General features: G+C 41.5%; 1 protein-coding gene across 8 annotated transcripts in view; it reads right to left on the bottom strand.

Annotated features, from left to right (window-relative positions):
• The window catches only part of TMEM131L (transmembrane 131 like), a 160,108-nt gene that overhangs the window by 48,048 nt on the left and 96,244 nt on the right, over positions 1 to 15,816 (bottom strand). For 7 of the 8 annotated variants that reach the window (XM_045082762.1, XM_045082816.1, XM_045082969.1 and 4 more), the window contains exons 8-9: positions 1,784 to 1,861; positions 1,423 to 1,576 (exon numbers count right to left, since the gene is read on the bottom strand). In XM_045082762.1, coding sequence (XP_044938697.1) covers positions 1,423 to 1,576; positions 1,784 to 1,861 — 232 coding nt within the window. Of the gene's footprint in view, positions 1 to 1,422; positions 1,577 to 1,783; positions 1,862 to 15,816 lie in introns of those variants that run through there. The other variant, XM_045082993.1, reaches the window with a different exon arrangement.

The raw sequence follows: 15,816 nt of genomic DNA, 5'->3' as shown, positions 1-15,816 counted from the left end.
GCTATATCCTCCTGTTGCTTAGCCCCTCATTTCCTTATTTAGATGGTCACATTTGAGGAAAAGCAAAACCCTCAGATCCCAAAGCACAGTCTTCCTTTTCACCCTCATCAAACGTGCTCCTATGGGGGGCGCCTGGGTGACTCAGTGGGTTAAAGCCTCTGCCTTCGGCTCAGGTCCTGATCCCAGGGTCCTGGGATCGAGTCCCGCGTCGGGCTCTCTGCTCAGCAGGGAGCCTGCTTCCCTTCCTATCTCTCTGCCTGCCTCTCTGCCTATTTGCGATCTCTGTCAAATAAATAAATAAAATCTAAAAAAAAAAAAAAAAAGTGCTCCTATGGGACAGGGGTCTTCTCTCCATTGTTGTCCACCTGGCCATTCTGAGAATCACCAAAACTATGAACCCAAGGACAGGGCAGCTTTCCTGCTAAACCATTACTACTATAACCAATTCAGAGGAATGGAAAGTAAATGAGGCTTGACCGACAATTAAGACTCCCAAATAAAAGTACACTTTGCTACCAATTCTTTCTCCGAATATGTATATGATATGTGTTTGTATGTGTGTGCATGTGTGTATGTATATATATACAGACAACTACATATATATACATATATACCAGCACAGCCTTGCTAACCAATGGATAATATAAACGTCAAGGGCCATATAATATGTGTTGCCTAACAAAGTTCTCAGAAATTTAAAGTGATGAACGAGGCAACTTCTGGTACACAGGACACACATTTTCCAAGACAAAATTCACAGAAATGAACACTAAAATTCACACTATCCTAACTTGCTAGGCATCTAGGAGCAACCAGCACCCAATCAACTATTAAAAGAATGAAACGGCGTGATTTAACTGAGCTTCTGCAAATCAGTAACAATGGAACGTGCGCGAGATGCGAGACTTAAAATACTCTGTGAATATTTATGTTAGATTGTTGTGCCTGTTTAACTTGTTCACCAGAATGCCAAAAAAAGGTATCCCCAAGGAAATTCAGAATAATTCCTGGTTGCCACTTAATGTACTCCAAAATAACACAACCTTACTAGCAGCTGCAGGTTGAGGATCAGTTACTGTTTCAACCTCTTTTTTTTTTTTTTTTTTTAAGATTTATTTATTTGACAGAGAGAGACACAGCGAGAGAGGGAGCACAAGCAGGGGGAGTGGGAGAGGAAGAAGCAGGCTTTCCGCTGAGCAGGGAGCCTGATGCAGGGCTCGATCCCAGAGACCTTGGGATCATGACCCGAGCCAAAGGCAGATGCTTAATAGCTGAGCCACCCGGGCGCCCCCTGTTTCAACCTCTTAAAAGAGAAAGCAAAGGCTCTTGGTTTTGCACTGCAATGATACAACCTTCAGGTAAATGATGATGCAGGCTCATCAAAATGTATCATAATAAAAATTTTAAAAGATTCCACCTTACCTGAGGTCTCAGATTTATCTGTAGCTACATAAATAATAGAAAGATGATCTAACAAATCTTGTGTGTTTTCTTCAAAATCTTTTGAGAAGTTTTCCATGGTGACAATTATGCTCATTTGTAGCCGCAGAACATCATCGGATTCCATATAACAACTCTGAGATTGGACGGATGGAAAAAAAAAAAAGGAAGAACTCAAAAAAAAAAAAATCATCCAAAGCTTTGTGATTTCAAATTTTAGAAAAAGAAAAACACTATGGTAAGGACATGCGCATTTCTGAAAAGAGAATGTGTCATTTTCTTTTTGGTTTCCAAACCAAAAGTTAGGAAAGGGAAGATAAAAACACTGAATTTTTTATTTTACCTTTAATTGTTGACACACTTTATTATGTAAACTGCATTCCAGTTGCACTTGCAAGAGGCTAGTATTAGTGGTTTCCGCCTAAAAGAAGAAGGTGGTTAAAAACTTAAGAGGCAAAAAAGTTCAATCTCATATTCATAGTAAGCAATCTATCATTTATTCAGGAAATTCACTGATTCATTTAATAAATATTTGAGTATCTACTAAATGCTGGGTATTATTCTAGTAGCTGGAAATGAACATGAATAAGACATAAAAATCTGTCACTGAGCTTACATTATAATGGAAATCATAAGCTCTCCCTTGGGCAACATGAAAATTCCTATTATGGCAGAAAGGAGATAAATATGTTCTAAATATACACAGGAACACTGTAGTTTGGCATTTCATATACTTTCTGAACGTTCTGTTTCAACATAGGAGTCTTTCATTTCAAAGTAGGTTCACCCAGTAACAGCCAATTAGCTGTTCTTATGCCAGCCTTCCATTAGTGGAATGATGTTACAAGTGGTAACAAGACCCTCAGAGGAGTCTAACATTCCACTGGTCATCTCATCCTTTTTAATATGTGAAAGAGCTACGGCCGGAAGAGACCAAGGCAAAGGAAAAGAATGCAGAATTTCATCAAACGCAGAGATCGGAACAGCTGCTTGGGATGATAACTGATGTATCTTTAAGAGGAGGAAATGCAAACCCCAATCCAGGAATACAGCCCTGTGGGTGGGAGGGAGGGGGATGCAGACAGTGAAGGCACAGGGCAGTCAGGTAGTGAGGCATGTAAATCCAAATGGCTGCGAGAGTTCCTGTTTTGCTAGGTCTGATGTGTTTGGCAAAGTGATTATAAAATTTAAAAAGGCACTCAGCTTGGCAGCCACAGTCAGGACACCAGGAAATCTCAGTACAGTAAGAGACACTCCCCAAATCCTTGGCTGACTTAATTGTGGGTAAGCATTTCTTCACTCCAGGAAGATTCAGTATCAAGTAGAAGAACCACAGTAGTGTTTGACTTGTCAGATTTATTAAGAATTACCTAAGTTTATTATGTTAAAAAACACATTTTTAACAACTGCAATTGTCATTCAGCGATTAAAGTAGCCAAACTGGAGTCAAATATAATGCATTTTAAAATGCAGTGAAGATAGTTAAGAAGTTTAACCAAGCTTGTAAGCGGGACCAAATATTAACCAGAAGTTCTTTTAAAAAGCAATTGCTAGTATCTGCTAGACTTAAACAGAACAATACCATTTGTAAATGGAATCTAAAATCTTAAGGAAGAACCAGATTTCTGAATTTGTCTCTCTGTAAATGAGTCCCACCATCAAAGACATAAAAAGAAAAAGCCCACCACTTCTGAAACTGCTTTAGCCAGTTATAAAAGACCTGCTCACACACTAATCTAATAGACACTTTTCATTTTGTCCAACTCATCTGCTAATTTAACCCCATTATCCACATCTCTTGGTTCTTCTCCTTCCTCTTTGAGGCTCTTCCTCTCTCCTCTCAAGATGTTAGAGTTGTTCTGGATTCTCTCTTTCGCCCTCTTCACTCTCTCCCCCCAGGGAAGAGACATGGAAGCTGCCTGCACTTCTCTCTCCAGCTCAGCCCTGTCCGCATACCCATGTCCACTCCTCCTCAATGCTCACATTCGCCAAGACAGCTGCTACCCTTGCTGTGTGTGTTGCCCTGGCACCATTATTCATAGTTATTTATGACAGAAACCTGAACACCAACTTCGCTCTACCTCCTCACTTACCCTTCTCAAACAAAACCATAACCAAGTTATACTGACCCCACCTCCTCAGTACCCTTGAATCCATTCACTTCTCTTCATTCCTAATACCCTGGAGATCAAGGGTCGGCAAACTATGCCCATGGGCCAAGTCCAGCCTACTGCCTGTGTTTGTAAATAAAGTTTTATTGGATGCCAGCTGTGTTCATTCTTTTATGGACTGTCTATGGCTGCTTTCATGCTACAACTGCAGAGATGACTACTTGCAACAGAAATCACATGGCCTGCAAAGCCAAAATTTACTCTTTAGGCCTTTACAGAAAAAGTTTAGGGACACTTGTCCTCGTGGAAGGGAGGGGAGGGAGGGAGGAGACAGGTGGGCTTGCGTTCTCCCTGTGTCTACCTCTGTCCTCTCCATTCCAGTCTCCACACTGCATCAAGAGTGAGCTTACAAATATGCAAATCAGGTGACGCCACTATCTGCTCAAAGCCCATCAAAGACCAAATCCTTTACTGTAGCCACAAAACTCAGGCACCTCCCAAGTCTTCACCACCTTAATTATGCTCCCGCCTCACTAGTCTACTTTCTGCTGTTTGCCTTCAACCTCCAAATTCATCCTTCTGCTGTGGACTCACATCCCCAAATCCAGCCTTCCTCTACTAAGCTAAACCTTCATGTCCAGCTTAAACATCCCCTTCACCAAGGTTCTCCCTGACACCGTAGCTGAGGTAACTGCCCATTACTTATACCCACGGCACCTTTCCCCTGACAACCTGCCCAGGTCTGTCTTCCCAGAAGATTGCAAGCACCTTGTTTGATGCTTTTACTGTAGAGCCTACCACTAAATTCAATATGCAGTTAGTGAATAAAGAGAAGTGGGCACACAGCCACAGATGCTTGCTTGAAAAAGGTTAAGTCTGAAATAGGCAAGAAACGAAAAATAATAAACAATGGCTATAAAATAAAAGAATATACCAAAACCTGTCTCTTGACATGTACTCCTGACCTAAAACTACCCTCCACAAAAAAAGTTTAAAGAAAAACCCCTATCAACACATTTTTAACATATGCATTTATAATAGTTGTGTTTTTTGAAAATTTACAGCAATTTAACTATAAGCCTTAACCTCAGAAGGTAATTCTCTTACCTAAATATTTCTTCAAATGTTGAAATATTATAAGTTCAGAATTAGGATTTTTGAACACGATGAAACAATCCAATTTGCAGGGTGATCTGATGTAATATAAAGCCCAGTATTTGGTCATTCTTGGTAAGTTTCTGGATCAATTTCTTATTTACCATTTTAAGTAAGACTCCTCTCTTAGTCGAAAGGGCAATAAAAATAAACTACTGTATTGTTTCAGTTGTTGTAGAACATTTCAGAGTCCCACAAGGGGGAGTCCCAACACCTCCAAACTGTCCTTGAAGCAGGCCAATTTTTCTCAAAGAGCAATTTAAAGGCTCATGTCTTCATCAAAAGAACAAAACTAATGTAATCCTGACTTAAGAAAGTAAACTATAACCAAAACATGAGCTACTTAGGGCAAAAACACACACACACACTAAATTTTCTCTGAAAGGACCCCAGCTGAGCACATGTGTTAAGACAGTGGGACATCCCCTTGTGTGTGTGCCTGGGCAGATTATAAAAGGAAAAGAGAAACCTACTTCTTTACTTTTCAAACCCTCCAAAAATCACTTTAACAAATTAGTTCATAAATTTCACAGCCAAAAAATAAAATAATTTCTTGGTTGTTCCATGCAGTACAATGGTATTATTCCCTTGTAGAAGCTGGGGGGAAATGTGGTTTGGCAGGTTTAAATGACTTATCAAAGGTCCTAAGGTTAGCTAATGGAAACCAGGAAAAAAAAAAAAAAATAGCAGGTCTTTAACACAGGTCAGTACTTTTTTCTAAGTAAATCAGAACAGACCAAGTATACTTCTCCTAAATTTAAAAGTTGGAAATTTCTTCACCATGGAAACATGTATTTAAAAACCCTACCAGGAGAAAATGCAACAGTCCAGAAAATGGCAGGGTTAAAAACTCCCTTTTGTAATGGCTTATATTCCCATGGTTTTGTGTTATGACTCTAGCTGACTGGATCTGAGAGAGAAGAAATCACCTAGTTCTCTTCTGGCTAAGAAACTGGTCTGAGGGCAGCAGGCCCAGACAGAGTGTCATCTGGGGTATCATGTATAAGTAAAGAGGAAAGGAAATGATAGACTTCAAATCCAGCCCTCTTAGATGACTTCTACAAACAAGAATAAACCAATATCGTAGCAAAAATATATGAGAATCTATAATACACTGATACAAACAGAGTGATCAAGAGCCTTGAAATCAGGGCGTTGGCAGTAATGACCACACACAGAAAACTTGCATTTAAGGAATATTTGAGGAATACATAAAAGAATTATAGATAAATTCCAATATTAGGTCTCACTTTTCTCCCCTTCTACAATTTTTAATGCTAAATTTTAAAGGTTCTTTTCCAGGTAAATGTCTTTCAGCAGGAATCCAGATTCTGTATAAGCCATGTGACCATTCCAGACAGTGGCCCCATCTACAGTGCTAGGTACAACACAATCTATACAGCAAGTAAGTTTGCATAAAATAGGCCCTTTCTTGGGTCCCTTCCATACAAGAGCCACGCTCTGTAACCCAACTCCTAATTTAGTGTTTCCTGTACAACAGCCGGGCTCAGTGGAGTTATTAGTCAGCACTATAGGGTTGCTTTCTCTCCTCTCTAGCAACTGGGCTTCAGCCCTCTTCCTAACCACTGCTCTGCTAATCCTCAGATATTTAACCACTGAAACAAAATTCACCTACCCTGCCAGACCCCTTGCTAAAATATCTGTAAAAACCTAGGAAATGGCTGAAATTCATTTTTGTTTTAAGGGAAGAGGGATAAAAGCTCATGTGCTGCATTTTCTCTTATCCACATCTTTTCCAGAAAAGGCTTTGCTGTTAACTCAGTTGGAGATGAAACCCCGGCCACAACCTCAGAGGTGGGGCACCTGCATGGCTCAGTGGGTTAAACCTTTAGCTCAGGTCATGATCTCAGGGTCCTGGATCGAGCCCCGCATCAGGCTCTCTGCTCAGCAGGGAGCCTGCTTCCCCCTCTCTCTCTGCCTGCCTCTCTGCCAACTTGTGACCTCTCTCTGTCAAATAAATAAATAAAATCTTAAAACAAAGAAACAAAAAACCTTAGGGGCATCCTCTACCCTGCCTAAGACTCAGTTTCCTCTTTGATAAAACAGAGTTAGTGAGGTCACAGCCATGTTATGAGCCCGAAACAAAACCCACAGAGTACACACAGAGCACATGGTAGACCTTCCAAAGGGAGTATTATTGTTTTCATTTGGTCATTCACAATTAATGCATTAAATGAGTAAAACTTCACAGAAAATAACTTAAATGCTTCTGGGAAATGGTTTTTCCCACATCAAGGTTGTAAGAGAGGGAAACTCCTCTTCCACACTCTTTTGGTTTCTAAGAGAAGAGGGTTGTTGTTGTCATTTCTAAAACACTTCAAGTTCTTTTTGTCTTATTTCACATTTGGTTTAGAACCCAAGAAAAGAGAAGAGCCATGTGTTGCCCACAAGCTTCTACCTTCCTGAAATGCGCCAGAAACCGTGAAACCAAGTTAGCAAAAAGCAATGTGGAAAGCAAGTTAGCATTTAGATACTGAGACTTGTCATTGGACCAAATGCCAGTAGCCTACATGGTGCAATACTTCAGCTTTTGCACTTGGGAAGCTGGCTTTTCGCTGTTACAAGCTGGGTTGGCAGTTTCAGGAGAGCTTTGTGGGATTTTCACCTTGGTAGGTCATGTGGCATATGGTGACTTGATCCAAAGGCAAGCAGCTATTTTTATACAATTGGATGCTGTGGGCCTTGAGCAAATGGCAAGCAGGTCCTGAAGGCCTGGCTCAGGTCTTGACCCTGGGCCCAGGTTCCACAGAATTTGGGGCTTTCATGATGCAGGCGGTGGAAGCTAGACCTTGAGCAATGTGGGTGTAGCTTTTACCTAAATAAAAGTAGCCATGGCAAAAGTCAGCCATGGCTATGGAAGAAAGGATGACCCAGTGGGAAACAGTATAGTGGTTCCTCAAAAAAAATCAAACATGGAATTACTGAGTGATCCAGTAATTCTATTTCTAGGTATATGCCCAAAAGTGATAGGAGGAACTCGAACAGGTATTTGTACACCCAAATCCATAGCTGCATTACATACAGTAGTCAGAAGTTGAAACAACCCAAAATCCATCCATGGATGAATGACTAAACAAAACATGGTGTATCCATACAATGGCATGTTACCTAGTCTTAAGGAAGATCTGACACATATACTAGAACACGGATGGACCCTGAAAACATTGTAACAGAGTGAAATAGGCCAGACACAAAAGGACAAATATTCTGTGATTCCACTTATATGAGGGGGCCTAGAACAGTCAAATTCATAGAGACAGAAAGCAGACTAATGGTCCTGGGGGGGACTGAGAGGAAAGGTTAATGGAGCGTTGCTATGTAGTGCGTGTAAGAGCTTCAGTTGGGGAAGATGAGAAAGTTCTAGAATGGGTGATGGTGATGATCGCATGACAGTGTGAATGTACTTCATCATGCCACTCAGCTGTACACTTAAAATGGTAGTTTATGGTTCATATACTTCACCACTAGAAAGGGAAAGGGAAGGGGAGAAGGAAAAAGGAAAAGGAAAAGATGTTCTAGTGAGGACTCCTCTCACAATAGAGAGAGCTCCCAGAGCTGGACCATCTGCTTTTATTGCCAGATCTTGGAAGAAACTGTTGGGTCCAACTCCAGACAGACAGTACAGACAGGCTGCTCCAAATTCTGTTCCTTTTTTATGCATTATCTTCATGGCCAAGAGTTGGAACTAAGAAAGAGTTTAAATTCTCACTTAAATTCATGTGGGCCGGTCTACAGACTCAGAAGTTCCTCCCCATCACACTGGCTCCAGATTTATTAATCATCTAAATGCTAACCACTGTTTTAGATGCTCAAGATCCAAAATGACAGATACACAGACAGATGGCAGATTTTATAAATAAAGAAGCAATAAGCTAATCAGATAGAAGAGATGCTCTTATCTTGAGTTGAGGCAGACAAGCAATTTGACAGAATTAACTGCATGCACAAAGAAAGCAACCACTAAGGTTAGAACAATCCGTTCACTCTGGACATCAGAGAAGTGCTGGAAGGTTAGGGACACATGATTTAGTTTTCCTATCAGAGCAAGATGAACAAAAAGGGCAGATGGAGGAAGAAGGAGGGAGTGAGAGCTCCCCTTAAGAGAAAGATTAACCTCTTAGAGAACAATTAGACAGAACATGACTGAGAAAATGAGGCCTCAAAAGTCCAGCTCAACAGAATCCAGAGAGATGGACATAGCCTGGTAGCTAACTGAAGTGAGGGAAAGAGACCTTTGTGCTCATTGGAGCATTTAAAAAATGGAATAGGGTGCCTGGGTGGCTCAGTTGGTTAAGCTCAGTTGGATCATGACCCCAGCTCAGGTCATGATCCCGGGGTCTCAGGATCAAGTCCCACATCAGGCTCCCTTCTCAGCAGGGAGCCTGCTTCTCCCTCTGCTCTTCACCCTGCTTGTGCTCGCTCTCACTTGTGCTCTCTCTCTCAAATACATAAATCTTTAAAAAGAAAATTCTAAAAAAAAGTAATAATAATAAGTAAAAATTAAAAAATAAAAAATGTAATTAAAGAAGAAAAGCAAGACCTTAGCAGAAAGGAACTGCTCCCCCTGAAGAAACCAGGCTTCCATTACAGGAGGTATGGAGAAAGGCACTTGTAAAGCCAGGTGCAGAATCCACAGTAAGAACAGCTGAGGACTGAGACAGCTAAACCCAGGACAACTACATAAGATCTGGAGAGGTTCAGGGATACAGAGGACAGGAGGTTCAGAGCAGAATGCTCAGAGAATACAAGGTGGAGACACAGCTACGGCCCATGCCCTGGAGGAACATGTTTATGAAGTTCACAGAAGTAGGACTCAATCTAAGAGAAGGCACAGCAAGAAGAGGAAACCCATTCAAGGGGAGCCAGGCAAGACTATGGAGACAGACTGACCCCCAGGCCTGATTTAGATGTTGGTATGATAGGAGCATCTCCAGAGGAAGACTCTCCAACACAGGGAAGAGAAGATTTGTTTGAAAGCAGATGCTTTTAGCAGACCCAGAACTCATTGATTTTCATCTCTCTTCCTTTAGGAGAACTCACAAGAAAATATCTAAAGAAACATCTAGAGAGAAGAGAAAAAAGTATATATATATATATATATATATATATATATAATCACACATGTACATGTATATGTGTGTGTGTATGTGTGTGTGTATATATATATATATATATATAAAATACAGATCAAAAAGAACAAGGAAAAAAAAAAGGACTTAGCCAATTCCAGAAAACAGTAGCAGCCTTACAGATGTTTGAGAAAGAAAAAGACCAACAAAAGAAGCTGGTTAAATAGCTAGAAACTCAGGGTGCCTGGGTGGCTCAGTGGATTGAGCCGCTGCCTTCAGCTCAGGTCATGATCTCAGGGTCCTGGGATCTAGCCCCGCATCAGACTCTCTGCTCGGCAGGGAGCCTGCTTCCCTTCCTCTCTCTCTGCCTGCCTCTCTGCCTACTTGTGATCTCTCTCTCTGTCAAATAAATAAATAAAATCTTTAAAAAAAAAAAATAGCTAGAAACTCAACTGAGCCTTCCTGAGAGGAAGAGGGGCCAGGAGAAGTCAAGCACATTCTGGAGGAATAGCCCCGAATGGCAGAGAAAGCGAGGCAAGCTCACAACCTGGGGGAGACGGTGAGTGGCTCACGGCCAACACGCTATCCCCACCGGGCCCCAAGCTTCCTAAATGTCAGTAGCAGCTCCCCTCCAGGAATCAGGTGAGAACAATGCTCCACTGGAAACAGGTGGGGCTGAAAGGGAAAAGCCTTCTCTAAAAAGTAGGTTCCAGGGTGATGAACACTGGGGAGGATGTGCTATGGTGAGCGCTGTGAACTGTGTAAGACTGATGAATCACAGACCTGTACCCTTGAAACAAATAATACATTCTATGTTAATTAAAAAAAAAAAAAACAACCTCACATTGTGAAGTAAAAACTGCCACGACTAACAAGTTAATGCTGGAATCCTACCATGTTATGACTGGCTTGTTAAAAAAAGAAGAAGAAGAAGAAGAAAAAGTAGGTTCCAGAAACCTAAATGAGTCTACTGTAAGAAGCTGTGGAAACCATTGTGCTCACAGATCCTAGTGCCCCTGCCCAGGCACTGCAGCCCTCTGTCCTCAACAGGGTGTCCCCACCTTTCAGCACAGAGGTTCCAGAAACAAGGGCTTCTTACAGGAAGGAGAACAAAAACACACCTGTCACCAGGCTGCCACCATTGCCAAGTGCTCACTCAGAGGGAAGACCAGACTGCCTCTGGGGCTCGCTCCTGAGAGGAGCTGGTCTGTGCAAGGGGCACTTCCCCAAGCTCCTGAGGTCCCAAGGCAGCCTCCTGATGGGCAATCTCTCCTCACTGAGTTTAAATACAAAGGTCTTGGAATCAAAACAACTGGCATAAACTGAAGCCAAAACCAAGGTGATGCTCTCCATCCTCCATCCCTCTTTTTGGCCAGAAGAAGTGTTAGGAATCATTCTGCTTAGAATTAGTCCCTTGAGGGCTGGAATGGGAGGCATGTTTTCCAAATCTGGTGGATGGGAGGTTGATACCCGATATTCCTGTTTATCTTAAGAGTCTAGACTCAAGGAAGGCTCAAAAGAGACTTGATACATTTTGAGATTTTTTTTTCCTTTTAATTTTTAAGCAATCTCTTCACCCAACGTGGGCTTCGAACTCACAATCCTAAGATCAAGAGTCGCATGGTCTACTGACTGAGCCAGCCAGGAGCCCGGAGTGACTTAATATTAAGTCAGTATAACTTGAGGAAGACTCATGCGTTCTAGCAAGAGCAGGCCCGGGCTCTGGCTGCTGAAGGCTCCCCAGCTCACACAGGTGTGGAAAACCTCTCGGGCTAAGACCAAAAAAATAAGAAACTGGGGAGGGCTTCAAATTCTTTTAATGTTAACTCACAAGCCAAGATAATTTGATATGGGACTATAGACTTGAATTTTCACATCTTGCCAGAGGACTGAATCTCTGAATTTAAAAATTCTCCAAGAGTTTCACAATAGGAGAAGGTTTATAGTCAAAATATCTTTTTTTTTTTTTAAGTTAAGTGATGAATGCAAATTTTAGTTAGGGTTCAGGTACTAGTTCTAAGCATTTTATAAGCATGAATTTAGTCAACAGCTACAGCAATCCTATGAAGTACTCTATTATTATTTATTTTAGATGAATTAAGACACAAGGAGGTTAGGTAACTTGGCCAAGGTCACTCAGAGGTGACCAAGATTTTTACCCAGGTGGTGTGGTTTTAGAATGCACCTTATTCACTACACTATAATCTCTATGATGGGACATACTTATATGGCTGGTGTTTTTTTATTGGAGTATCTTAATTCTGTTATTTGATACCACTGCGAAAACTCTGATAAGCTGTATTCAATATCATACTTGAAAAGAATTCAGAATGGGAAACAGATGAGGACATGAACTTTCAACCTTAACTGCAGTGTGCCTTTGGAATGGACTATTAGTGAATTATTCTAATCTGTCTCAGAGCTTTCAAGAGGCAAACTCAGCAATGTTCCCCAACAATCTGAGGAGGATCAAAGAAATGGGGGTTTGGTTCCAGTGGGAGGAGGAACAGACCAAGGACAGTGGGAGCACAGTTGCCAGGAGTCTGCTGATCTCCTTGCCAGAGGAAAGGAAAACCCCATCTTGATAACAGGCAAGCCCAGTGGGTCACAGGTACAAAAACTGAGGAATGTTACAAGGAAAGGATTCTCTTTCCCTAAATTCACCTATCCTATTGCCCCAACTCTTCCTCTCCCCTTGGAGGTAGAGGGGGTTGCCAGAACATGATGCTGTACTGAGGACAGCACAGAGAAGGGTAGGGGCTCACAGAGGAGCTGGTTTCTTTCCTCTCTACTCTTGAGAAGAGGGTCTGTCCTTCAGACTCAAAACCCCCTTCTGACAGGCCACCCTGTGATCTACCCAATGGAACAGAGAGTTGGTAACTTTCTCTCTGAGCTCAGCTGATACATAAGAATGTGGCTTATCAGCAATATGACTGGCATTTTGGTTCCCTGACTTCTCATTTTCTATTTTTAAGTATTATCCATGCCTGGCATGAAGCCCAGTGTGGGGCTTAAACTCACAACCCTGCGATCAAGACCTGAACAGAGATCAAAAGTTGGACACTTAACTTACTGAGCCACCCAGGCACCACCCCTAACTACACGTCCACTAGTTTAGAACTTGGCCAGGAATACAGGCATTATTTGTTGGGCATCTTCAAATACCCCAACAAAAGTTTCTAGAATATTCTAACATAATGAATGTTTGAAAGAAGTCAAAAAAGATTCTTGTCTCTTAAGTTCATAAATAGCTGAAATGATAGTTTTTTCCTTTGAAGGTCACTTATTCACTGTGTGTTATATGGTCAGACTGTGCTAGGTAATCAGAAAACAAATACTGGCTAAGACAGGATTCCTGCTCTTGAGGAGCTTATAATCTTGGCGAAGGAAAATACACATTTAAAAACAGAAACTTCTGAATACTGTATTTATTATGCTAGGGATCTCTCGGGGTTTTCCGTAAGGAGCCAGCCAATTCTCCTGGGAGGGAGAAAAGAAACAAGGTAAGTGCCGAGTTAAAGAACTGACCAGGTAACTGCTCTCCAAGAACACTGTTCGCTCCTGCCAAGACAGCAGAGATTTTAGAGAAGCAACAGGGAGAAGACGGAGGGGAGGCACTCCCTGCTCTGTCGAACAGAAGGAAGAGATACCCACCCCCACACACCTAGGCATTTCTCCCTCCAGTCTTTCCCTCCCCTTCCTTCCACTCACAGGCCCCCTATTCTCCACTTCCCACAGTCCCATCCCCTTGAATCATCCTCATTGGGATGAGACGAAAAAGAGGAAAAGGTATAAAATTAAGCAATTCCTTGCGTTTTCCCCCCAATTCCCTTGCTTTTAAAAGCCATTTTCATGCATGTAAATGCTCCTCACTTGCTCCCTATGTGTACTATTTCTATAGCACTGTATTCATTATTGATATATTAGTATTCTTTTGTCCTTCTCTTAATGTCCAGTATCAACTTTAAAAATGCACACATCCCTTATAAAGATTCTATTTCTAAAAAATAAAAACAAAATAAAAGCCATATTCAGAGGCAAGTATACAGACAAAAATTAAGTAATGGCATTTATTTAACACATAGTAATACTTTTCCAGAGACTAACACTGTATCATATTATGTTCAAAAAAAATCAAATAACTTTTATCACACAAAGAAACAGTACTAAATACATTATTGATGACACACAGATTTGTAGGCATTCTCAGCTATCACATTCAGAAAATCTGTTTCTTCCATTTAACTAATTATGGAAGCCCATCAAGAAAACAGGGCCACTAGAGAGGTTACATTTCCCGGTTCTCAATCTTCCATCTCAAAATCCAGGATCAGGGGCGCCTGGGTGGCTCAGTGGGTTAAGCCGCTGCCTTCGGCTCAGGTCATGATCTCAGGGTCCTGGGATCGAGTCCCGCATCGGGCTATCTGCTCAGCAGGGAGCCTGCTTCCCTCTCTCTCTCTCTCTCTGCCTGCCTCTCTATCTACTTGTGATTTCTCTCTGTCAAATAAATAAATTAAATCTTTAAAAAAAAAAAAAAATCCAGGATCAGACTCTTGCAACTTAGTGAGAAATGTGCCCCCTTCTCTTTTGTGGAATTGTGATTAAAAAGACTTTCCCTTGGTCCCCGCCCCATAGTGATTTTAGATTCCCTTTCAGATTGCCACACTTAATTAACAGGGATCAGCATCTGTAAGGCAAGAAGCAGGAAAGCACCCTGGGGCACCCTCCCCCAGCCTGGCAGGCATGGGGCTCCAAGCAACACTTGCCCAACACCTGTCCCAGGCAGGCACAAGGGCCTGACATCACCACTCCAAAAGTGAGGGCTGTGTCCATCTGAAAAGGTGAGGAACTCCTAGTCTGAAGCGCATTAGGTATCACACTGCACACCCAGAAAGAAGCTCTCAAGCTCTCCTTCACACCGTCCAGCAACACTAGACTGTGGTGGGGAAGTGGAACCCTTATCACAGGCATGCACACTCAGAAAGCACACTGAGAGCAGATGATAAAACATCGGTCCTGGTTCTCGTTGCCAAGGATGACGGTGGTCTTGGGTCTTACCTCTAAATTTTCAGTCCTCTGGTCCCCTCCCACCTTATCTAAGGATTACATTGTAATTGTTTGTAACAACAATCTCACTTTTAGATAATTTGGTAATATGATACCATGTTAGGACACACATACCCCTTTAATTGGTGAGACTGTATGCCATGGGCTTTCCTCTCACTTCTACACTTCTCTGGGTTTCCCAGTTTGACTTACCATTTTATTTTTAGCAATAAACATTATTTTACAATGATCCTAATAACAATAACTTGAGTCCTTGTAAATCTCAGAGACAAGCCAATTGCAACAGTGAGACTCTAGGCCAGATTCTGAGACAATGCCAGTTTCAAATATTCTTTGAATTATGCTCAAATAAACCACAGAAACACTCCTCAAATCTCAGTGGTTTAGAACCAAAATAGCACTGTAAAAAAATTAAAAAATAAAAACTTTCACTTTTCACAAGCCTAACACAACTCTATTTATGTATTCTATTTCACCTTCTATCTTACAGTTACAATCATCAAGTAGAGCCTACCTTCTATTCTACTATCCACTTGTCAGATTAAGCACCATGATTATAACTTGGAAGAATCACTTAATAGTCTGCCATACTGATGTAATCAAACTCATCAAATCCTCCCTCTACTGTTGAGCCTTTAAGGTGTTTCTACGGTTTTATTACCATTACAAAAATGTGGCCCAAAACCACATTTCACTTGCTGTTTGTGTTTTGTGGAACATGAATTACAGACTCAACAGATATTAGAGTCATCATGATGCTTCGCACATCTGAGAAAATCCTACAGCAGACTGAGCTGTGCTATGGATCCCTATTCAGCTCTCAGCCTCCACCAAGTAATTTAAACTCTGAGTCTCTTCTACAATTTCTAAAATAAGAATATTACCACCTGCCCTGGGAATAAGTCTGGTGAAGGTCAGTGTGGCTGATGTGGTGAAAAGGTGAAGTCATACAA

Source organism: Mustela putorius, unplaced genomic scaffold (genome assembly GCF_011764305.1).
Source record: "Mustela putorius furo isolate JIRA1106 unplaced genomic scaffold, ASM1176430v1.1 tig00000056_pilon_pilon_pilon, whole genome shotgun sequence".
In the NCBI taxonomy this organism is placed as follows: Eukaryota; Metazoa; Chordata; class Mammalia; order Carnivora; family Mustelidae; genus Mustela; species Mustela putorius.
This window is presented reverse-complemented; position numbering and strand designations above follow the sequence as displayed.